This window comes from Plectropomus leopardus, chromosome 13 (genome assembly GCF_008729295.1).
Source record: "Plectropomus leopardus isolate mb chromosome 13, YSFRI_Pleo_2.0, whole genome shotgun sequence".
Taxonomy (NCBI): Eukaryota; Metazoa; Chordata; class Actinopteri; order Perciformes; family Serranidae; genus Plectropomus; species Plectropomus leopardus.
The window spans coordinates 30,830,022-30,854,556 of record NC_056475.1 but is presented as its reverse complement, the minus strand read 5'-3'; the positions used below and the strand labels follow the sequence as shown (position 1 = coordinate 30,854,556).

The 24,535-nt window shown below is 38.9% G+C and overlaps 1 protein-coding gene across 1 annotated transcript in view; it reads left to right on the top strand.

Annotated features, from left to right (window-relative positions):
* fez1 (fasciculation and elongation protein zeta 1 (zygin I)) overlaps positions 1–24,017 on the top strand; it is a 31,381-nt gene extending 7,364 nt beyond the window's left edge. Inside the window, exons 3-10 of the mRNA XM_042498607.1 lie at positions 2,878–2,965; positions 6,912–6,998; positions 11,014–11,179; positions 15,176–15,480; positions 16,161–16,241; positions 18,109–18,184; positions 18,287–18,352; positions 22,977–24,017. Of these exons, the coding sequence (XP_042354541.1) occupies positions 2,878–2,965; positions 6,912–6,998; positions 11,014–11,179; positions 15,176–15,480; positions 16,161–16,241; positions 18,109–18,184; positions 18,287–18,352; positions 22,977–22,993 (886 nt within the window). The 3' untranslated portion in view covers positions 22,994–24,017. The remainder of the gene's footprint in view (positions 1–2,877; positions 2,966–6,911; positions 6,999–11,013; positions 11,180–15,175; positions 15,481–16,160; positions 16,242–18,108; positions 18,185–18,286; positions 18,353–22,976) is intronic.
* Positions 24,018–24,535: the final 518 nt, after the last annotated feature.

Sequence of the window (24,535 nt, the reverse complement as noted above, 5' to 3'; positions counted from 1 at the left end):
TTATTTTCACAGAATAAAATCCTTTAAAGGGGAGCTTCTCAGTGTGCGGACCTCTATTTTTTCACATTTAGAAAGGAATCAACCAATTTGCTTAGGTTTCACGGGTTAAATAGCTTGGGAAAGGCATCTCAACACAGCACAAGAAAGCTGTTTTCATTCCAGGTTTCAAGGGATTAAGTAACGTAACATAAAAAGTATGTGTATCAGTATTTTTGGCTTTAAAACAGGAACATAAATTGATGAGCTCAGATACATTGACATATTAAAAGTTCCACAGCCAGGCTATCCCTTCAGCTCTTTAATTACTCACTAGCATTAGGCTGCTATTAATACCATACACATCAAGGCCAAACAATGGCTCAAGCATGTCACACATGACAACTGCCAAAATATTTCCACACACAGACCGCAGCATCCCAAACAAGCAGTCAATCAGCAGTATGACCCCACCCTCCCCAGTTCCACTGTGGGGCTACATGCTGAATTATTCAATGTGCAGCGTTGTACGCCTCAGTTAGCTTTGGCTCTGTTGGTGTTTCTCTGTCTCTGCCTCTCCACCAGCTGACTGCCAGATCCTCCGCCTCCTCTTGCTTGCAGGCTCTGAGGCGGAAACACACGTCCTCACACTGGGTGGATATGAATCAGGCTAAAAATAGCCCGCCTGTAGGTGTAAGAGGAGAGTTTTTGGAAACATGATTTTCAAACACTATTAAATTGCTTCTAGAAATGAGTCCTTAAAGCTTTGGCTGATTTGTGAGCACAGGACACAGGGCTGTGGGTGGATATGAGTCCACAGAACCAAACTAATCTGCATGTTATGACCAAGACAGGAACATACTTCCTTACACTAATTTACAATGGCACAGTCAAACATAACAACTGTTCCAACCTCCATTTTCACAAAAATTCTGGCAAGGATCAGTCTGTTCTGTGAATTCAAGATCAATTTGCGTCTCATTTATAGATATTTATTCACCGCAAGCAGCTATTAATAGAAACTAAGACAGTACTGATGTTCACTGACAGCCAAGTCTTGTGTTATGGCAAAGAAAACATTTCTCTTTTCAGTAGAAGATTTGGTCTGATTTAAAGGGATAATGGTGATAAATAACAGCAAAAATCTGCTGGTTGGTTGAAAACAGCACATTTTGGCCTAATCCCTGCAGTTAGAAATGCAGATATGAGTGAGTCGGACAGGCTGATGGAGACCTAGAATATTAAACAGAATGGTTTGTGTTCAGTGGCTGCGGGCCAGCAGATACAGCAGGACAGCTTTGTAACATGGAGATCCAGCTCCTGCTGGCCTGATGACGAAACCGTGTCCCTGTGTTATGCATGCAGTATGAGCTGTCCATATGTTGTTGTGGGTATTGTGGTGATTCAATTCATTTCAAATGTTTAGTTCCATTTAAAGGAAAAGGAACAATTTGACATTTTGGGGAAATGTACTCAGTTAGATGTGAGGACAATATTTATTGTTGTCAGTTACACTGCACAGCTACACAACAAAGCTTCAGCCAGCAGCCTGTTAGCCTAACTTAGCATAAAGACTAGAAACAGAGGGAACAGCTAGCCTGGTTCTGATGCATTGTTATGGATCTTGCTGCCCTACTGTGCTGTGATTATTTAGAACTAGCTCTAACCATGACCTCTTTACACTAACCCCAACTGTCTGCAATCTCTAGACATCGATATGATGAGTACCAGCCAATCACAGCACACCGGGGCAGGACTTGCCAAAAATATGGAGTGAGATATATAGTAGCACAGTTCTGACCAAAGATTTAAAAAAAAAAAAAAATGCTTCCTTGGAAGACATAGTCTTGCATACCCCCCTCTACATTTTCACATTTCCACTTCAGTTTTCTTGCAGAGTAAAGAAACAGTGTATAGAAATGTACGGGGAGCTGGTACTGGTAAGCACATGTTTTTATCTTTGGTCAGAGCAAAGTAAGCTGTTTCCTGCCTTTTCCTGTCTTTATGCTAAGCTAAGCTAACAATTATAGATGATAAAAGCCCCCCAAAAAATAACATTTTAAAAAAACAACAAAAACACTGCAACTTCCCCAGAATGCATAGGGTCCATTTACAGAATGGTGTTGTTTTAGTTTATCAAACTTTCAGAAAAACATTAGAATATTCTTAGCACAAAATTATTAATATGCTTCATATACTTCATTTTTTCAAGATTTGTTCTTAATTTTCTTTCAATACAACACTTGTTATGCTTCGTTTTCATCACAGAGCAAAGTGTTAATGTGCTGGTGCATACAGTAATGGCATGCAGGCATGGCTGGTGAGGTCAGTTGTCAGCTGAATGGTGTCCACTGTGTGTCGGGGTGTGGGCAGTGCCACTGGGAGCAGGGCAGCAGGCCTGAGCCAACCTCTCAGCAGAGGAGGAAAAGCACAAAGGAGACTTCTCTTCCCAGTTTGATGTCATTGTCTCAGACAGATGCTTGCTGCGGGTCACAGTCAGGGACCACTGGTACAATGATGTGAGGAGCTTTATCTAAATCTCTGCTAAGGATACCTTTAACTGAGTAGTAAGCTGTTTTTTTCTGTTGTGCATTGTTCCTCTGCAGTCTCCAGCTCTGCGTATTGACCACCATCATTGACTTGCCACATTGAAATATTGACTGAGCTGCAGGCTGCTGAAGACAGGGCTGAGTGGACCGTCTTATAACCAGGGAGATAAAACACCAAACTCTAGCCTAATGCTGTTATATAACGGTCTTACAGCCTGTATGGATACACCAGCTTAAAAATGGGCAGTCTTTAGAGCGAAGCCAAAATAATGTCTTGATGCTTGTTTTGATATTTTTGAGCTACTTGAAAGCTAACATGTGTGCATATATGTGTCTGTGTGTTGTTTTGTAGTGTGTGGGATGCTCTAACTGACAACTACATCTCCACCTGGGACGGCAACGACTCAGAGGGACTCAACGGCAATCTTTCTGACCAGGAGGTACATGTCATTCCACATTTTTCTGTTTGCTTTAGATCTGGGAAATGTACCGTTAGGCCCAATAATAAGTAAACTTTCGTTTGTATTTTGGAAAAATGACCTTAATTGGGTTTTTGTAGCCTTTTAGCAACACATACAGTAAAGATGATTTTCTTTATCTGACCAAAGACAGCTATTTAGAAATGAAAATGTACTGTCTGCCCCATTAATTTAAAGGGGAAAAAAATCATTTTTTCTCCTTTTAATGTCCTGCTCAGCCGTTTGGTAGAACACATTTTAAGTCACTGTCTTAATGAAAAATATGTTGACCTTTAATCAACCTGACTGAGCTTTCTCGATCATTCAGTTTAGGCTAAAATATTGGTAGTCTGCCTTTTTAGTCCACCTCCTACAGGCTCTGTGTAAAGGTATTTTAAAAGGTAGGCATGTTTATTCGACATAGTTTCAGAGGTCTAACTGAAAAGATGTAAGTAACTTTATTCATGAAATATAAATCATGAAGGGTCAAATGATTTTTTTAAAACATGCTCTACCAATGGTTGATTTATCCCTTTATTGAAAAGGTAGTGAAGATAAAAGTGACTTTAAACTAAGCTTCGTTGTTGTTAAATAATACATTTAACAACTTTATCTATTATAAATATATTGGAAAATAATTTTACAGGTATGATTAATATATATTTATTTTGTTGTCTAAAGCCAAGCTTTACCAAACAGTTGAATTGGCCTTTTATGGTAAAGGTAGTGATGCTAAGATGATACATTTACACTTCTTTTTAATGAAATAAAAAGGGATCAGTATTCACTGTTGTTAATACCAAATTTTCGACAGTGTCTGAGATGTTTTCAAAGTACTGTAATGTAAGATAATGGTAAATGAACAGCCATCTCATCTATTTGGTAGAGGCCTGAAAAACAATGGGGTCTGTTAAAAAAGTAAACAATATTACATTAGTGAGGACTTTAATTAAATTACAATCTTGTAAAATGAAATGAGTTAAAGCTATGGTTTTGGTAAATAAAAGAAATAGCTGTTTTTCATTTTGAGGAGCTAACTGGTCCATTCTCTCTGAGACATAATATCATGCTGACACTTGAAGACATGCTCGCTCAACCTTGACTGGTGTTCCATTCAGCAGAGACCTCCGTCTTCCTCCCCTCCCCTAATTGGCTCTCACATACAAGTAGACAGCAGGCATTTAGCAGTCTAGGCCATGTTTGTGCTGGTCAAGGCCGGAGCAGATGTTTTTAGCCCAGAGGGAGGGAGCTATTGCATCATAGTGCTCATATTCAGATAGATCCTCCCCTCAGTTGGGTTGTTGGGAGTCGCTCTTATTTAGAGGGTTTATACCAAAAGAGGCCAATAGTAAATATTTCACAAAGGACAAATATTTTTGTGGTTTTATTCTACCATGGTGTCTTATAAGGGATACTTTGCTCATTTTCAACCAGCTTTGTACCATAACAATCTCCCAGCTCACATTTGTGGGATGAAGTTCTTTGGCAGATTTTCACTGGCTCTCGGGCTGTGTCAAACCAAAGATTGTACCTCCACATTTCCATATGTACGCCACCATGAACACAAGGAGTAAAGAAACAGATTGAGAGACCCACCATCTCTCTCGCTCCCTCTCTCTTAAACTTAGACCATTTTCCTATCAAACTGTAAAACTAGGCAGTGCTGCTCAAATATAACACACCATTCTGTTACTGCATTGCCTACTTCTCATCTAAAATGTTTTCAGAAACACATTTTAGCTTCCTTTTAAACTGTATTTTGAGATTATTTGTTGCATTACATCACCCACCAGAGCGATCATTTATTGGTCTGGAGCGGTGCAGTGCATTCTGGTAGATGTAGCTTTTTTACCTCTTGAGCAAAAGCGTCCCTATTCTTCTGCTTTCTCTGGTCATGAAGCAACAATTTCAAACGTATTTGTCTTTGTGAACTGCATAGAAAGCTCAGTTTTATGAAAATACCATCTTTCCTGCAGTGAAAAACTTTTTAATCTTTGTCCTGACCAGGTTCTTGTATTTACTCCAAGTATACCATAACAACAAATATTTCAGAGAAAGCACATGCCTACAATGACATTGTTAATATGTTGATGTTTAGTATGGATAATATTAACCATAATCATTATCTTAGTTTAGCATGTTAACATTTGCCTTTCACCACTTAACACCAAGTACAGCTGAGACTGATAGAAGTATCATTTCTGCAGGCTTTATAAATCATAGAATTTGACCAAATACAAAATTTGACCTGATGATGGCTGTAGATCAGGGGTGGTCAGTTATTTTTCCTGGGGCGCCACATGAGAAGCCCAGATTTTTGCCGTGGGCCAAAGAATTCCTCAGCACATATTATAATTAAAATCACTCCAAACAGCACCTTATTAAGACAACTACATCAAGAGTCTGTAAGCTAGTGTACAGAACTGAGTGTTTGGGGTAAAAACATATCCATTCAAAAAAACAAACAAAAAAAATCTCTCAGCATGCCAAGAGATACAAAGATACACTGAAGGTCCTTAAAAGCAAGATTTAACCTGATCGGGAAAAAATCCTAACCAGTGCTATCTCCTGACCTAAACACAGATGCACATTACTTATTTTACCGCTTATCAGAACATTAATTTGTTTGTCACTTTGTATTGTCAGTGTAAAAGAAAAAATAAAGAAAAGGAAAATTGGGGGAGAACAAGCCTCACAAAATACTGTGAGAGCATCCTTTGAGCTAGTCTTCTAATGTGTGGGAAGCTCTCTTTAAAGACGAGTGAAATGTTAGTAATGTCACTGATTTGAAGCACTGTGCAAGCAGTGCATAAGACTGCAAGCCTGCGAGTTAAAGTTTCTCGTCCCTTGGGATAGTGTCCACGTTATATGTATAAGGAGAGGAGACTGTGAGCATTCCTGGTTCTGCTGCTTTTATCATCGCTACTTCTGACATATTTCCATATTTTTTCGTGTTTTGTCTCGAAGTGACGGCTCAAGTTATAGTCTTTTAGTACGGCAACATGTTCATTGCAAATTAACCATACTGCTTTGCCAATATCTGTGAAAAAAATATGTAGCAGTCATGACTAAACACTCTACGTTCAAGATCGACGTTATGCTTTTTTTCAACACTTATTTCGAGTAGCAGAAATTCTCCAAATTGTAGCTCCCTGCGTCTGTGATGCACAAACAAAATGAAAGTCCTGTACGCTCACACAAACTGACACGCCTCAGTCAGATGTCAAAGCAGCTGACGCTACTTCTGACACAGGAAGAAGCAGACTCACAACAGACAAGCATTTCAAAATAAAAGCCACTTTACTTTATTTCATTTTATTTATTTATTTATTTTACTGGTTCCACACACACAATTATGTGGTTTCCTCCCAGGCCAGGCAGAACCATCAAGTGGGCCGGATCCGGCCCACGGACCGTGTGACGCCCAGGTCGGCTCTAGATTAAACATTCAGGGATTACCATTGTGAGTCTAAATTCTTAAGAGCAACATGATTTTTTTAGACCAAATTTCAAGACAAGTTGTGTAATTTTTCAAAAACAAAAATGTGAGCTGGTGGTGCTAGAAGAAAATTGTCTGGGAATCATGAATATCTGTACAAAATTTATGGCATTCTATCGAATTGTTGCGATATTACCATCCATAGAGCCAATGTGAAATATTCAGTCACATTTCATCAACAACAGAATCCAACTTTTTGAAAGTCATTTTGTGCAAATCAGTAAATGAATAAGGTTTAACCTATTAAAACACTTTTACAAATGGCATAGCAAATTGCTTTTTTAAAAGTGATACTAAATAATGAAAAGGTTCTTTCAGAAAATTACTGTAGATTTAGTTCATCACTCCAAATCAGACTGGCTGCCTTTGAGTCTAAGTAAGTATACTGAAGCAGCCATTTGTTCTCATGTTTGGCCTCCCATTCTGCAGATCCACGAAAAAGAGGAGGAGGAGATGAATGAGAAGAATGACAACGCCAACTGCCTGAAAGAAGAACCTCTCATCACAGCTGATCAGGTGTGTGTGCGTGTGTATGTGTGTGCGTGTGTCTGTGTTTGTCTCTGTGTGTGTGTGCTTAAGATTAAACAGCAGTGTGCCTGTGTCCTGTTTGATAATGAGAAAAAGAAAGCAGGGTGTAACATAAGACTCGGCTCAGAATCGTGCTTGGCCTTTTGATCTTTTACCAGCCACTTTACAGTCATATTGTTTTGTTTTTTTTAATTACCATCATATTCTTTTAAGTATCTGTACCCTTACCATTCAGATTTTTTCTTTTTTGTTGGTCAGCAGCGGCTGCAACTATGGAGGGAAAAGGTCAACAATACATGAATCTGGGAAAGTATTGGAAGTGAACAAGTCCCCATTGCTGCGGTGGCTCCCTCCCGTGCAAGTTTGAATGCAAGCTGTAATGAGCTGTGTCTGTAATGATTAAATGAAACTCTTTATTGATTGTGCTAGCTAACATTAGCTGGTACAGTAACTTACTGTTACATTACAGCACTTGATTATATATAATATGTGAATTTGAATAACGGTAAGATCACCATCCATATAAAATACCTTCATCACTAACTGGGGACCACTGCCTAATGTCCAACCCTCCATGCTGTTGTCACTATAATGTTATAATGTCATTGTGTAATACTGTATCTACAGCTGTCACTGTCAGCAGGCAGCAGTCAATTGCCACCACAGCAATGCCGGCGCCACTAGATGGCGGAACACACAAATTGGTTGCTGGAATCGTCTATATGGCATGGGTCAGGGCCTACCTGTGCCTTCAGGAAACCAGTGGTGGATGAAGTACCTGAAAGCCATTCTTGAATAAAAGTATAGACATTTTACCAGAAAATGACTCTGGTAGAAGTTAAAGTCACCTATTAGAATGTAACTTGAGTAAAAGTCTTTAATATTATTAATAGAATAGAATAGAATATCTTTATTGTCATTGTACACGTACAACAAAATTGGATGCAATCCCCATCAAGTGCAAAAACCATTAAAGTGCAAGCTTCATAAACAAATAAATGAATAAGAATTACTCTAAAACTAACCATAAAACTATAATAAAAATAAAGAAGAAAAGGAAAAACACAAGCATAAAAGACGTTTTCACAGCTCGCTTGTACGACTCAAATCCACAGTTCATATTTGGACGGTGTTAAGTACAGTTATGACTCTAGGGTAAAAAAAGAAGACAGTGTGTAAATCTGTTTGTCCATGTTTTCATAAGTCTGTAACGTCTGCCTAAGGGTAGCAGTTCAAACAACAAATGGCTTTACAGAGGAACTGTAAAGATCTGCCAGGGAGGGGAGAGGGCGGCCGATGATCTTCTGGGCGGTGGTGATAACCCTCTGAAGCGCTTTCTTCTCTGCTGCTGTGCAGCTGGCAAACCACAAACAGACGCAATATGTCAGTATGCTCTCCATGGAGCAGCGATAAAAGGACACCAGCAGTTTTTGAGTGAGATAGTTTTTACTGATGGCCCTCAGGAAATACAGTCTCTGCTGTGCCTTCTTCACCAGTGCTGTGGTGTTAGCACTCCAGGTCAAGTCCTCCTCCATGTACACGCCCAGAAACTGGAAGTCCGAGACCCTCTCCATATAATCCCTGCTGATGTAAAGGAGCTGCATGACTGTTTTGTTCCTCCTGTAGTCAATGATCAGCTCCTTGGTTTTGGTGGTGTTGAGGACCAGATTATTGTCTGTACTCAACACAGACAGCTGCTCCACCTCGTCCCAAAAGGTGGACTCATCTCCCCCAGAGATGAGTCCAACTATGGTGGTTTCATCCACGAATTTGATGATGCTGTTGCTGGATCGGGGGGAGGCACAGTCTTGGGTGTAGAGGGTCTAGAGTAAGGGGCTCAGCACGCAGCCCTGTGGGGAGCCAGTGCTGGGGCTGAGAGCCGAGGAGATGTGGGGGCCTACTCTCACCCTCTGAGAGTGAGCCGACAGTTAGTCCTGGATCCAGTGGCAGGTGGAGTGAGGTAGACCCATGTCTGTCAGTTTGGTCATCAGTCTGTGAGGGAGGATGGTGTTGAAAGCACAGCTAAAGTCCACAAATAGCAGCCTAGCGTAGCTCTCTGCTGCTCTAGGTGTGTATAGGAAATGTGGAGATTTGTGGCTATGGCGTCCTCTGTGGACCTGTTAGCTCTGTATGCAAACTGGTGTGCGTCAAACACGGATAGGAGGCTTGAGATGATGTGAGTTTGGACAAGTTTCTCAAAGCACTTCATAATGACAGAAGTGCCACTGGACAGTAGTCCTTCAGGCTGCTGATGGTGGTTTTTTTCTGCAGTGGAACTATGGTTGAGGACTTCAGGCAGGATGGGATGGTGGACTGGGATAGGGACTGGTTGAAGATCTTGGAAAAGACCCCAGCCAGCTGTGCAGCGCAGTCCTTCAGCACCCGTCCAGAAATGCCATCAGGTCCCACAGCTTTCCTTTGGTTTACCACCCTTAGAGTGCGACTCACCTCATGTTCCTCCACCATGAAGATGTGACTGCTGTGGGCTCATAGATGTAAAGTGGCTGCCTCTGGTGGCTTCACCTCAAAGCGGGCAAAGAAGTGGTTCAGCTCCTGTGCCAGTGAAGTGTCACCATGCATGGCTGCAAGGTTGCTGGATTTGTAGCTGGTGATGTGCTGAACCCCTGCCACACCTGCCTTTTGTTGTTGCTGTGGAAGAAGTCCTCAGTCTTCCTTTTGTAAGCAGCCTTGGCCTCTCTGACGCCTCTTTTCAGGTTGGCTCTAGCAGCGGTGTAATGTGCCCCACCACCAGACCTGAAAGCTGTGTTTCTGACCCTGAGCAGGCACTAGACTTCTTTTGTCATCCAGGGCTTCTGGTTGGGATAAACCTTGATAAGCTTGTCCACAGTGACAGTGTCCATGCAGTACTTAATGTAGCACGAGACCGTTTCTGTGTACTCCTTCAGGTCCTGATGTTCAAAAATATCCCAGCTTGTCCTCTCGAAGCAGTCCTGCAGCTTATGGGGGGGCACCTTCGGGCCATGTTTTAACAGTCCTAGAGTTGGTAGGAGCACTTTTCCTGAGGGGGGTGTACACTGGAATTAAGAGCAGCGACACTGTAATTAAGTATCAAAAATTATTTTATGATATACCTAAGTATTGAAAGTAAAAGTGCAAGTAAATGCTGATAAAACAAGCCGTAATTATTTTGTAATATATTGGAGTAAAAGTATACATTTTATTTAGGAAATGTAGTGGAGTAAAGTGAACATTGACAGAAATATAAAAGCTCAAGTAAAGTACTGATACTCCCTAAAAATACAAAAAGTACTATAACAAAGTATTAGTACTTTATTGCATTACACCACTGCAGGAAACACAAGGACAATTTTTAAATCAGTGCCAATAACTGCAGATAACCAGTGCAGGAGGCCAGAATAGTGGACATGTGCTGACATTTTCCAGGTCTTGTTAGAGCCACTGTGTTTGCACAAGCTGGAGGCAGCTCAATGATTTCTGGGACAATCTGGTGATAAGGAGTTCTGGTCATCTAGATGGCTGCAGACCAAAGCAGGTATAAGGGTTTGTCAATCGCACATTGAAAAAGATCATTCAGTCTTTGCAATGCTTCCGGACAAATATATAGATACCAAGATAAGAGCCCTGAGGAACCGCAGGCACAGTCTTTGTGTTGCTAGCTGTGCCTCTTCCATTCATATGTTGTTTTCTTTGCCACTGACTTTTCACAGAGGGGCTCTCAATCATGTCCAATAAAGCATATGTGCTGTGGAGTGTCGGGCTGTTCTTATATCATGCTGGTACAGCAGTTTTCACAGATGCCTGCCTCCGCTCTACACTGCTGTTACCTGTAGAGACATCAATAATGGATTTAAGTATGATATGTACACTTCTACAGAAAGCTTCTGGCATTTGAGTGGCCTTACTCTACTGGTAAATGGACGGTTATGGATGTGTGTGTACTTAGCCCCGTCTCCAAATCTCTTTCCTGCCCATTCACCCATCTCTCTTTATCCTTCCATTTCACTCTGTCTCTCTCGTCAAGGTCATTGAGGAGATAGTCGAGATGATGGAGAACTCTCCAGATCCCGGCGAAACTGAAGAGGAGGATGAAGAGGAGGGCAGCCACTGCTCCTCCAGGACTAACCCCTCCCTGCTGGAGGAGATCAGGCAGCTGTCCCAGGCCTCCAACAACAACTGCTCATATGAAGGTAAAAGGTTTAATGCAACTTCTTACTTGACACTGGATGGTTTGGGATGTGAAAATACTGCATTCCTGTCAAACACTGGGCCTTAATGCAGCAACATTCTCTTAAATGTCTTTTATATTTTCTCCTAATTTTCTGGTAAGAGAGATTCAACTCCAGATGTACCAAATGGTCTTAACCATCTAAATTTGCTCTTATCAGGTGTGCTCATTATAACCTGTTAGCAAGGCAATGCCCCCTAAACTCCATGTAAGGGCAGGATTTGTGCTGTGTGAAAAGACTAACACATGCCAAGACTAGAGAGATGGCACTAAAAATGGCTGTAAGAAGAAGAAGAAACTCAGCAGCAGTGTAAATGACGTACTGTTAAATGTGATTTTCCAGAGTGTCAGTATTAGGGTTACGGGGAAATAAAAAACCAAGCAGTGAAAAAACATTAGTCGTGTCAGCAACAGTGGTCCAGGAGGTATTCAGATCATTTATTTAAGTAAAAGTACAAATACAGCACTGTAAAAATACTTTGTTACAAGTAAAAGCCCTAAATTGAAAACGTTACTTAAGTACGGGTATGTAAGTACAATCAGGGAAATGTATTGATGTATTAAAAGTAAAAGTAATCATGTAGAAGAGTTTAAATATGTATTGAATAATACATCAAAAATGTCAAAAATAACTAAAAAGAAAAGTAGTATAGGTATATTTGAGAAGCTAGAAACATGATATGTGTTTTGCATAAAAGATGACTTAAACAATTCTAAAAAAAAATAGTTGCCAAGTAATTTCCCAATTTACTGACTGATTGTTTGAGCTGCACTTATATATTTGAATCCCAGGCCTGTTTTACACAGCACGCATCAGCAGTGTGTGAGCAGCGCCGAACATGTTTACTCTGCATGTTAACAAGTTAGAGCATCCACACTGCCCGCCTGAGCAACGCTTGTCGGGCACGTATCAGCTGTGTGTCAGCTGCAGCACATCTAGAGAAATTGTGGAAAAAGTGACATGAGATTAAAAAACTCAACTGAGATAAAAGTTCCTCATATTTGTACTTAAGTAAAGCACTTGAGTAATTGAACTCAGTTTACATTCCACCACTGGTTAGCCAAAGGAAGCGCAGAAACTGAAATTATAGCAATTGGGATCAGTTGAAAAGGCAGAGTAGGCTAGTATTACTTATGTTTTTAACTTTACTTATTCAGTCATTATAATTAATATAAAACCAAGTCTAAATTAGATATACAATATTCATGCATTATTTTCCTTGCAGAGGGGCACAATTTGTAGAGTGAAAAATAAACATGTTTTGTAATGTATTTTTTATTTGAGTTTTTTTTTTGGGGGGGGGGGTTGTCTTTATCTGACAGGACAGTTGTAGTGTGACAGTGGGAGGGAGAGGGGATGACATGCAGCATGGGGCTAAGGTTGGAATCAAACCTTAGGCCACTGCCGTGAGGTCATAAGCTTTGTGGAAGGGGTGCCAGTTCTACCAGTTGAGCTACTGTTTTTCTGTTCTCTTGGTAAGGGCGACTCGATCACTCCGTTTCTTACTTAAAAGAAGAGCAAAAATGAGAAAATAGCCCAGAAATCAATGACAAAATAAGAACAAATCATGACTATGAACAAAAAAAAGAGAAAATCTGTCTAACGTTTTTTTGCACAAGGCCTGTTGTTCCTTGTAGATTGCCCGGCCAAAGAAGCTGCTTGGTTCGCCAGCAGGGCGATCACTCCTTCTATTGGTAGTATCCTTTTGGTGACAATTAATATTTCTCTTTGAAGCATGTTACTTGATATCATTAAAACACCAAATGATGAGACCCCCCCCCCCCCCCCCCAGGCTGGACATTAATATCATCATTCCTTTTTTATCCAACATTAAGGCCAATTTCGAAGAGTGCATAGACACCAGGGTCAAGGACAAACATGCACATATTGCAATACATGTCCATCTCGTGTACTAAGTTCTCTTATATTCAGTCTTCACGTCTTATTATTGGGGAAGAGGAGAGATACGCATCAGTATTCATGTTCAGCCAACCCCCCACCCCCACATTTCAAGTCTTAATTTAGTGATCCACATGGTTACATTAGTCATCTCATTCCAGCAAGTCCATAGGTGAGAGTTCAAGAGAACAAGGTGTTTTCTGCCATAAGGCGTCCTATCACCCAACATATTGTTGATCCATGTAGTGACCGAGTTGCATTAAAAAAGCATATGAGGGTGAGCGTCTTTAAGGTCACACAGACGTGTACATTAATTGATTTGTCTAATTTGTTAGAGTGCACCAGAAGCAGAATCAGCTTTAATGGCCAATAAGTGAGACAGTTAGAACAAGGACAGCAAAGGTGAACATGGACATTTGGCTACTGTGTACAGATATAAATACAAACAGAAAAGTACAGAGGTGTGTGTGTGTGTCTGTCTCTGTGTGTGTCTGTCTCTCTGTGTGTGTGTTTGTGTGTGTGTGTGTGTGTGTGTGTGTGTGTGTGTTTGAGTTTGAGAGAGCGAGAGAGAGAGAAGCAACTTGTACTGCTGGTTTTGAAGGTGCTATGGAAATAGCTAATTTATTGCACATTTAATAAGCTTTGGAGGAATTTAATCTTTTCTGAGGCAAAAGGATAAATAAATTTAAAGTAGTGGTGATTAAAAATATGTAGTTTGATCCTAACACACATCTGTCTTGATTTCATAATAAAATGTATTAATTTTTTCAAGTCTGATAGCTTGAAAGAAAAATCATCAACAGGAGCAGGAATGAGCGTAGGATCAAGTTGTTCATATACTGTATACTCTGTACTGTATATGAGCTGTAAATTGATTTTAAAGTATAATGATGATGATAATAATGATACATGTTCAGATTTGGATTCACTTGTGCTTTGTTTAGTAAGAACCTAATTGTTATGAGATTGATCATATAGACAGCAACATGCAGCAAAACTGTCGTCACTTAACCTGTGATATTGCCACACTGCCACAGAGACCAAATAGCAAAACAATTAAGACCGTTTTTGTTGCTAAAAGTCCTGCTTTAGTTAACTCAATCTTTTGCTCGTTTGTTCAAACTGAACCACTTACAGTGAATTTTCGCACATTACGGCCTACAGGTTAATTATGCTGCTCTACGGTTTACTGCACTGCCCCTCATTCTGGTTTAGTAGGAGCCAACAAGCTACCCAGCTAGCAACCTTTGTTCTATAAACATTCTGAGAATAGTACAATGCAATGTTTTAGTATCTTCAGCACTTGGCCTGCGGCCTCGTGCCTACAACCGAATCACAGCCGTGATGATATGAGCACAACATCACTCCCTCTCCTGTGATATTGCTTAAACATTCTATGATCTGTCACCTCTCAATATCACCTAAACATCCTCAGAATGTTGCAGTTAAAATTATGTCTTAGTCAGCTTTTAACCTTACAGGAACAATATTATTTTTTCTTAAAAGGTTCTTTAAACATTTGAGTAAAATGTTTTCTTTGAATCATTATTAAAACTAGTAGGTAAAGTTAGCCAGTGTTGCTACTAATAATGCTGTCCCGAACCAACAGTGTTTCTGAGGAAACAATGTGCCGTATATGTATTTGTAACTTACAGAATGACCTACTCTACATATAACTACAGTTTTACAGGTTGTTTATTTAATTTTCACACATATCTGACCTGAGAAGAGTCAAAAAATTGCTTTGTAAGGGTAGGTACCAGTGAGAAGCCTAGTTCATCAGATCAGTCTGATAGGATGAGCTACTGGTAGCTCCTCCTGAGGGGGCAACACAAATTTTCAGAGGACAGGGCTAAAAGAAAAGGATATTTTGTTATTTTGCATTTCATGTCTTTTATGTTTTTTTTCTTTTTTTGAAAAGTTAACCAGTTAATTTCCAATCAGTGAGCATTGTTCTTTCAAAAGTAAAATTAGCTGAAACTTACATCCCTAGTCTGAACCTATGGTTGAGAAAATAAAACCCAGCTATCCCTCTCTATGCCTTCATCTCCTCTGCAGGCCTGAGCCTGATGCCCAGCTCAGCGCTCGTCGAGCTGCTGCACAGGGTGGAGGCCGCCATTCGCGAGTACTCAGAGGAGCTGGTCAGCCAGCTGGCTCGACGTGAGGAGCTGGAGTTTGAGAAGGAGGTGAAGAACACATTCATTACTGCCCTGATGGAGGTGCAGAACCGACAGAGGGAGCAACGAGACAGCAGCAAACGCCGACGCCGGGACAAGGCCCTGAGCCTGCAGGGGGGAGGGACAGCTCCTGTGAATACAGCCTCCACAGGCCACACTGAGAAGACTGGGAGCATGCCTGTCAAGGTGAGAGGCAGGGAGGGGTGGCCTATAGTGACTTACACACCTTTCAAATAGTGTTTGTGTGTCACAATTTAGGCCCTTTCACAAGAGTTTTGCAAACTTGAGTTTTCATCAGTGTTATTACAGTTAATTCTACCACAGTAGGCTAGATTTACCAAGAAAATAATGTTGTGCAAATGTGCGCTGCGGTTTTCACTGAGTTAAATGAGAAAAAGGTGAAACCACAGCGCCTGACAGCTCTCCCTCTCCCCTCCCTCAGACTGGTAGCATAATGGATCTCAGGTCCATTAGCTTCTAAGTATCTTCCAGGAAAGATCCTTAAGTGACCTGTTGTCTTAATACAGGAACAGCCCAGTCTCCTCCTGGCCAGTAACAGGGAAACAACCTAATGGATTTTCCCTTCATTCAATGCAACAGCAGTGTTTTTATGTGGTGACTGCTGGGTACCTGAGGCTGCAATACTAAAGTAATATGAATGTCGATGGCATGATGATGCTGATGCAATATAAACAACAAAGCTAATCCTATTTCACCATGATGTCTGTGTGAGATGCTGAAGGGTCTGCACTCTGATGAAAAATATTCTTGATCATATGCTCAGTTTAATCAAGGAAATGATGATCATTTGTTGCTAATAATAGCATCTATGTGTGCGCGTGTGTGTGTCCTGGTTTGACCTATAGCGTTTCAGCATGGAGGGACTGTCTAACATCCTGCAGACGGGCATCAGACAGACATTTGGAAGCACAGGGAATGACAAACAGGTGAGGTCAATGGTCAATTGTTTTTTTTTTTTTTTTTTTAAGCTTACAGTGTGGCATAGCTGCACTTAGCTACAAATGAAGTTCACTATGCAAACAACACAACTGTTACATGGCGAAACAGGCACTAGCCATTGGACAGCAGTATTTCTAAGTAATCATTTGAATAACACTGACAGGTCATTTGCTCAAAACAGCCTTTATTTATATAGGCACACGTGTTATATCAACGTGGATGCAGTTTTATAGCAACATGTCCATAGAAATGTAAACAATCATGATCGACATGAGTTACTTACAGGAGGCCACACAAACTGTTGTGGTGACACTGATTGATTGCAGCGATGTTACCACACATGGTGTTTGTCATGTATGTTCCAGCTATGGTCTAAGCTCATGTATGCATGCCACTGCCCCGGTTCAATACACAGTCTCACAAAGGAATGATCTGCCCCCTTAATGTAATCTAATTTCTGTTGATTTATACATGAATTTAGCATTTTGTGTGTCTAAGCTGATCATAATTGAAAATGTAGGTCTGTTTTGCTTGCATGAGAATACATTTATAACTTAGCTTTAGAAGTTAATTTGTCTGTTTAAAGATCTGTCAATAACAGTGGGTTCGAATACTGGGTTTTGAATTTTGCTGTTTACCCTTGTGTTTAAGTTACAAATTGTGCCTTTCACTTAACCTTTTTTTTTTACTTGTTTGCAGTGTACAGACTGACTTTTAAAGAAGTTGTTCTCGAAATACACTTAATTACTTTATTGCCCCGAGTTTACTAAATAAGAATCTACCAGCAGCAGCTGCTTTGCTTAATGTAGCATACACACTGCAGCGCATTGCACCTGCTGGCACTGAACCTTTCAAAATTCAGTGAAGCAGAGTTCATGAGCATATTTCGGAGTTGGGATTTCTATCAGCTAACTAACCTCAGAATAAAAACTATAATAACAGAGGCGGGCTAGCTCTTAATCCCTGTTTCCAGTCCTAAAGCTAAGCAAAGGACCCATATCGTACAAAGTCAGATTTCCATGTCTTTTTAAATTATAAAGCAGGAGTAGGTGCTGTGTAAATATTGTGCATAGAAATGCACACAGTCCGCATTCAGAAACCTTCACCTCTGAACTAGCTGTCATGGCGTCCATAAGTTTGTGATGTCATAACTACACTTAATAATACTAAGTAATACTAAATTATAAACTAAGGAAAGTGCAGCTACAGTGCCGCCACAGTCATTCCCTGGCTGCAGTGATGGGACAGAGATGCCAAGAATGCAGATCTGGAAGACTCCAAAACACGGAGCAGGCTGGGCTTTTGTGAGAGGGGGCCTTTAGGAGACAGGTGCTAAAACAGAGCATTATAGGGAGAGGGTGAAAACAGTATTGAGACGGACAGTGTGAGGAAAAATAACATGTTTTTGAACATAAACCACATAAACATGTTCTAAGAGAGAGCCCAAATACAAGAATGAAACTGAAAATTAGCATAATGTGTGACCTTTAAGCAAACCTTCTTGAGTCGAGCTGTTTAACAGAAACATAGGGTACTGTATGAGATGGTATTGATCTTTTAAAAGTAACTCTTAACCCTTCGAATACTGAGCAAATCGACTTGATTTCTCTCAAAAGCCTGAGAAGGCAATGAGCAACTAAAGGAAAAAAAGAACCCAAAATTAGCAAGAAATTAGTAAGAAGTACAAGAAAAATACCTGGATTTTTTTTTAAAGAAAAACGTGTAAGTTAAAAAAAAGGGAATTAATCTGGAAAAAGTGCTTGAAAATGATAATTTTCTGATTATTTTATTTTAAAATATCTAAAGACTATTGCTGTGTTGACATCTGTGAACACTGAACCGTTCTGTTTCCAGTATCTAAACACAGTCATTCCATATGAGAAGAAGGGCACCCCTCCATCTGTTGATGACCTGCAGATGCTCACAAAGAGTAAGTATAGAATCCAGGACATTTGTATCAATGGAAAATCATAATAACTGGCTGGAAAAGTGTATACCTAGGGTTGAGATACCTTTTATTTCTTTCATGTAGTTCTTTATGCCATGAAGGAGGACAGTGAGAAGGTGCCTACTCTGCTAACTGACTACATATTGAAAGGTAAACACATCAGTTTTTTTACTTATAAAAAGTGAAGCCCTATTTTTGTACTGACATGTACAGCAAAAGAACACACACTAAGACCACAGTAAGAATTGCACCATTTCTCTGATTGGAATAATGAGCCTCATGCAAAAAAATGAACACATTTTCTTAGATTTTTGGGGTTTTTTGTGTTTGTTTTGTTAACCCCCATTGATTTTTGGGATTCACCTTTTTTCTTATTTTGCTCTTCTCTTAGGGAAGAGAAATGTTATGACTTCAAGAGCACTCTGACCAAAATAAGAGAGAAACCTCTTGTTTTCACAGTTTACAAATTGTTGCTCAGTTCAAGGAAAAATACCATACAATCAAATTTAGATATTTATGTTTCAAAATAATTATAATGTTAAGGTTATTAAATTTCATGCCCAAAGAAGTGTCCTGTACATAGTCCATTGATTTCAATGACTGTAATGTCACTTACTGTGCGTCCCTCCTCTGACCAGTACTGAAATGTAAGTAAGTATGTTTACTCTAGTGCTGTACTTAAGTACAAATTTGAGGAACTTTTACTTAAGTTGAGTTTTTGAATCTCATGCTACTTTCACCTTCTACTCCACTACACTTCAAAAGGAAATACTAAGTGCTAAGAATTTTTGTTGTGCAGCTGAAACAATTATTCAGTTCATTAGGAAATTAATTGAAAAATATTTTTATTTTTTCTGTTGATTGATTTTTTTCATATTAACATATGAAATTAACTGTGAGAATAGAATAGAATTTTTATTGTCCACAGGGGTGGAAATTGTCTTTGGCCCACCAAAACCCTAGAGACAACAACAATAAAAAGCAGAAGAGCAGTTGGTAAAATGAACACATAAACAGGTCATTAGGAACATTTGAACATAGTCCATTCAGTCCATTCATGTCACTGACTGTCTGTGGTTTAAAATTCATCAGTCACTTTGTTGAGGTGAAATCTGACAGTAATAATTGGTCAATTATTACTTTTCATTGCATGAAAAATGACTTACGGGAAAGAAATAATTGCCAATTAATTTTCTAATAAATTGACCAATTATTTCAGCTGCACTTGTATATTTTCATGTTTATGATTTGTGTGAAAAAATCCTAATTTGTAAAGCAGTTATCTAATAATAGTACTGGAGTAAAAAGTACAGTATTTCCCTCTGAAGTGTAGAGGAAAAGAAGTGGCATAAGATTACTACGCAAGATCTGATATCCCCAAGTAAGTGTTGTCCCTGGATCAATGTCTACCTTGTTTGTCCAGATTCACTTTACAACCAACCAATCAGTAGCAATTATCGACTGTGATGTCATTCACAGTGCACCATGCAGAAAAAAGAAACCACTCATTTCAAAGCCATTCAAGCCAATAGTATCTATCTGCAGGTTTGCAGGCAGCAGTTTCAGGACCGCAGATCTAGGACCCTCGTTTTTCGCGACAGCGCCACCCAGTGAATTGGATGAATGCAAAAATACACAATATCTTTAATATGTGTCGAGTGAATGCAAAGCCCAATACCTACAGCCAAGCTGTACGCATGTGCCTGAACCTGCGGTTCTAAAAACTGCTGCCTGCAAGCCTGCAGATACACCCTTAATATTCAACACCACATGCAAAGATTTTCTCGGATTTTCAGCACACTTTATTACTAGATATATATTTAACCTCTTTTGGATCTATTTTAATGGGAAAGTAATATGTGTGAAATGTGTGATGTTACAGGACTTGTGGTTATGACTACACTCATAAATACACATAATGCTTACTGATGTACTGTATCAATAGCCATAAACCATTCAAGAATTGACTTTTAATGATTTATAAGTGGAAAGAGTTTTATAGATGCTCTTGTTATAAACTAGAGGTTGAATGCCGGGGCTTATAATGCATTATAAATTTCTATACTCACTTATTTACACATCAACATTTTACTGTAGTAAGGACTCATAGTGTGATATAACAATCCATGCTGTATCATTAGTTACCATTGTATGTGTTAAGTAAAGTGAGGTGCATATTGATTCATTCATAACAATTTATGCTTCATCATGTTTCATTGTAGGTGTTGAGTAAAGTCTAATCATTTTCATTTCATTTATAAGAATATATGCAGCGTCATAAGTGATTAATGCGTACCATACACTAGAATACTTTGAAAATGCATTTAAAAGACTTAATTCCAACAATGTATCAGAGAGTTTTTAGCCACAGAATTAGATTTCATAAAGACTGGGGATCTTGCAGTGTCAGAGAAGGACAGAAACTGTTGCAGCCTTTGAAATCCACAGTGAGTATCCCATATGCTGTAGCTAGGTAACTAGCTAACCACTTTCCCCATACCAAACAGGCTATCTGCAACCTGAGTTAGCCACTGGGATGTTTGCAATTAGCCTACAAGTTAACCTAATGATTTAGCTGAAGATTGCTAGCTCCACTCATATATATGGATACATGATATGACTTTTGAAGCTAGCAATTTAAAAATCAAACACACAGTTAGCTTGCAGGCTAATAGCAAACAATCCAGTAGCTAATTTTAGCTCACAGGTAGACCCTACAGTGGTTAGCTGGCTAGCTTACAGCATATAGCATAGGCTACTAACCAGGGATTTCAGGAGCTGCAGCAACTGCTATCCACTTTTTTATTCTCCACTGTTACACGGTACAAAATGTAAAGCCATGTCTGTATTTTTGACCACATACAAAAGTATTACTTTTTTTGGTATTTTGTACGACACACTATTGCATAACTTTTTTGTGGTGTTTTCTAAGACATACTATAGTAGACATTTTTAAGGGATTTTGGAGGACATACTGTACTTTAGTATGACTTTTGTGGTATTTTGGACGACATACTTTTGTATACGTTTTTTATGGTATTTTGGAAGACATACAATAGTATGACATTTTTATGGTGTTTTGGACAACACACTTTAGTATGACATTTTTATGTTTTTTTCGACTACATACTGTAGTATTACATTTTTATGGTATTTGGAAAACAAACTATATTATCAGTTTTTATGGTATTTTGGACAACAGACTATTGTTCTACTTTTTTGGTATTTTTGACGACATACTGTAGTGTGACTTCTTTGTGGTATTTTTGACGACACACACTAGTATTTTTTTTTTAATGGTATTTAGGAAAACATGCAATAGTTTTACTTTTTTATGATGTTTTCTATGACATACTAGTATGACTTTTTTATGGTATTTTGGACACCATAATATAGTATGGCAATTTAATGGTATTTAAAGTGTTACTTTTTTATGGTATTTTGGACGACATACAAAAGTATTACTTTTTTATGCTATTACTCTTTTATGGTATTTTGGACCACACCATTGTATTTTTTGTGGTGTTTTCTACGACATACGAAAGTAATACTTTTTTAGGGTATTTTGTACGACACACCATAGTATTACATTTTTATGGTATTTTGGATGACACACTATTGTATTACTTTTTTGTGGCATTTTCTATGACATACCACAGTATGACTTTTTTATGACAAATTACTAACCTATAACAATTTTATGATGTTTTGGACGACAAACTATAGTATTACTTTTCTGTAGTGTTTTGGAAAACATTCAGTATAGTATGACTTTTTTTATGGTGTTTTGGATGACATATTGCAGTATGACTTTTTTTTATGGTATTTTGGACGACATTGTATCGTATTACTTTTATATGGTATTTTGGACAACATACTGTAGCATTAATTTTTCATGTTTTTTTGTTACAACATACTATAGTATGACTTTTATATGGTATTTCAGACCACCTACTATAGTATTACATTTTTATGGTATTTTGGACGACATACTATTGCATTACTTTTTTTTATGGTATTTTGGACGTCTAAGTATTGTATCACTTTTTTCTGGTATTTTGGACCACATACTGTTGCATTAATTTTTAATGGTGTATTATGAATTTTTATGATATTTGGAGGACATACTGTAGTACTATAGCTATAGTATTATAGCATTATAATGCTGTCATAATGCATTATAGATATAGTCTTCATAGAAAGTGTTAACGTTAAGTAACACTATATTTTTTATTTCAATATTTAGTAATAAAATGTGCTGAAAATTCGAGAAAACCTCATCTCTGCATGCGGTTGCTGCTTGATTGGTTTTGAAATTGGCGGTTTCTTTTTCCTTCATTGGCGGGTGTCAGCATGGAGCACTGCGAGTTACATCACAATCGAGAATAGGTGTGATTGGTTGGTTGTAATGTGAATCATGGACAAACAGGTTAGTCATCGATGGAAGGACAACATTTACTTGGAGGTATCAGATCGTGCGTGACGTCACTTTTGTCACAGGATCTCTACATAACCAATTTACACAGTGACACAAGAGGTGGCGTCTTCAAAAGATTACACTCTGCAACCCAGTTTCAAAAGCTTGGGTTTTCAGGCCCCCAAAATGCCATTGTCATCTGAAAGAAAGGCCAAACCACAGCAAACATTTAATGTGAGTAAGTATCAGAGAAATTTAAGGGAATGTTGCTGCGTGAGGCCCCCTGTTTGGTAAATTCAATAAGTGCCAAATTGAACTTCCTCATTTTGCGACAGTGATCACTTTTTCCCTCTGCAGTCTTGTGTCCTACCTAAAGCACCGTCAGGCCAGAGACCACAGTGTGACGGAGAATTCTTCCTCTGAGGGCTTCTCAAGCCTCTGGCCCAAGCTGCATGACCTTCCATCTTTTACCATTATCAACCATGGATCCTCACCATCGACATTATTGTATTCACCTCAACTATGACTACTGCCTTTCGCTGAGCTCACCTTCTTCCCTCCTGCACATAACGCTCAGGCCAGACCCAAAACGGCCACTGTCTGAATAGTTAAGTGGGACAACCTACCCACATGTAAAGGACTTCACTAATGGAGCATGACATGCTACTAAATATCACAACACCACTTTGGTACAGGGATAAAACGTTATTGTTGTTGTTTTTTTTGTTTTGTTTTGTTTTTTACTTTATAGTTCCTTTATTTCTTTGTTCCCTTTAACAAAATCTCAATGTTGCCAAGTTCTGACACTTGTTCATAAACTGACCTCGTAACCACTGGGTTCTGTTGATTGTTGTGTGCATTGAGTCATAAGGACGACACTGTAAAATAAGTGAAATGCCATACTTCATCCACAAGTGATCATGCCCTGTTGTGTCTGAGATGAAAAGAGTGATTCATTCGAATACAAAAGCCATGCACCTTTTTCTGCCAACTTAGTACTGTAGCTCCATGTGAATGACAGCAAACACACAATTACGGGTGCGGTGCAGTGCATTATTAAGTTATTTTCTCTTTTTGCTTCACTATCTGAATATCCAGTGCTCTTCTGACTTTTTTGAAATCTCTTTTGATTTGTATCTAATATTTGATATAAACTCTGTTGCTGGTTTTCTACTTTTATTTCCTGTGTCATCAGAGCAAAAGGCTTCTGCTCATTCCACTCTGTTCAGCCGCACTGAGGTGTATCACTGACTTCTCCCTGGATATATCATCCCCTGATGAGATGAGCTCATTTCAATAAAGGCGTGCGTATTTGCATATTAGCATATTTATGACTTTCTTTGCGCCATGTTAGGTGAATGTTACATTGCTAATCGCAAATTCTAATAAACATTCTACCCTCATGCTGACTGCATCTGCCTCTTTCTGTCCATACACCTTGAGTTTAGTTGGTCACATGATGAAATTACCATCAAATTGTCATAGTTTAAGTATTTCCCAAAATAGAAAAATGTACATATGATATATATAGAAACCATAATATATGATGGTTTGTCCTCCAAAATGGCAAAAAAGTCATGCTATAGTATAGTAACACTACATTGTATCGTAGAAAACACCATTAAAAAAACTATAGAATAGTGTATCATCCAAAATACCATAAAAAAGTCATACTATAGTATGTCATCCAAAATACCACAAAAAAGTAAAACAATAATGTGTTGTCCAAAATACCATTAAAAAGTAATACTTTAGTGTGTCATCCAAAATTACCAAGTCCTAAGTACCAAAAATACTCTACGATGTTGTTCAAAATACCCAAAAAGTTACATAATGTAATTTGTAGTCTAAAATACCAGAAAAAGTCATACTATAGTATGCAGTCCAAAATACCATAAACAAGTTATACTATAGTA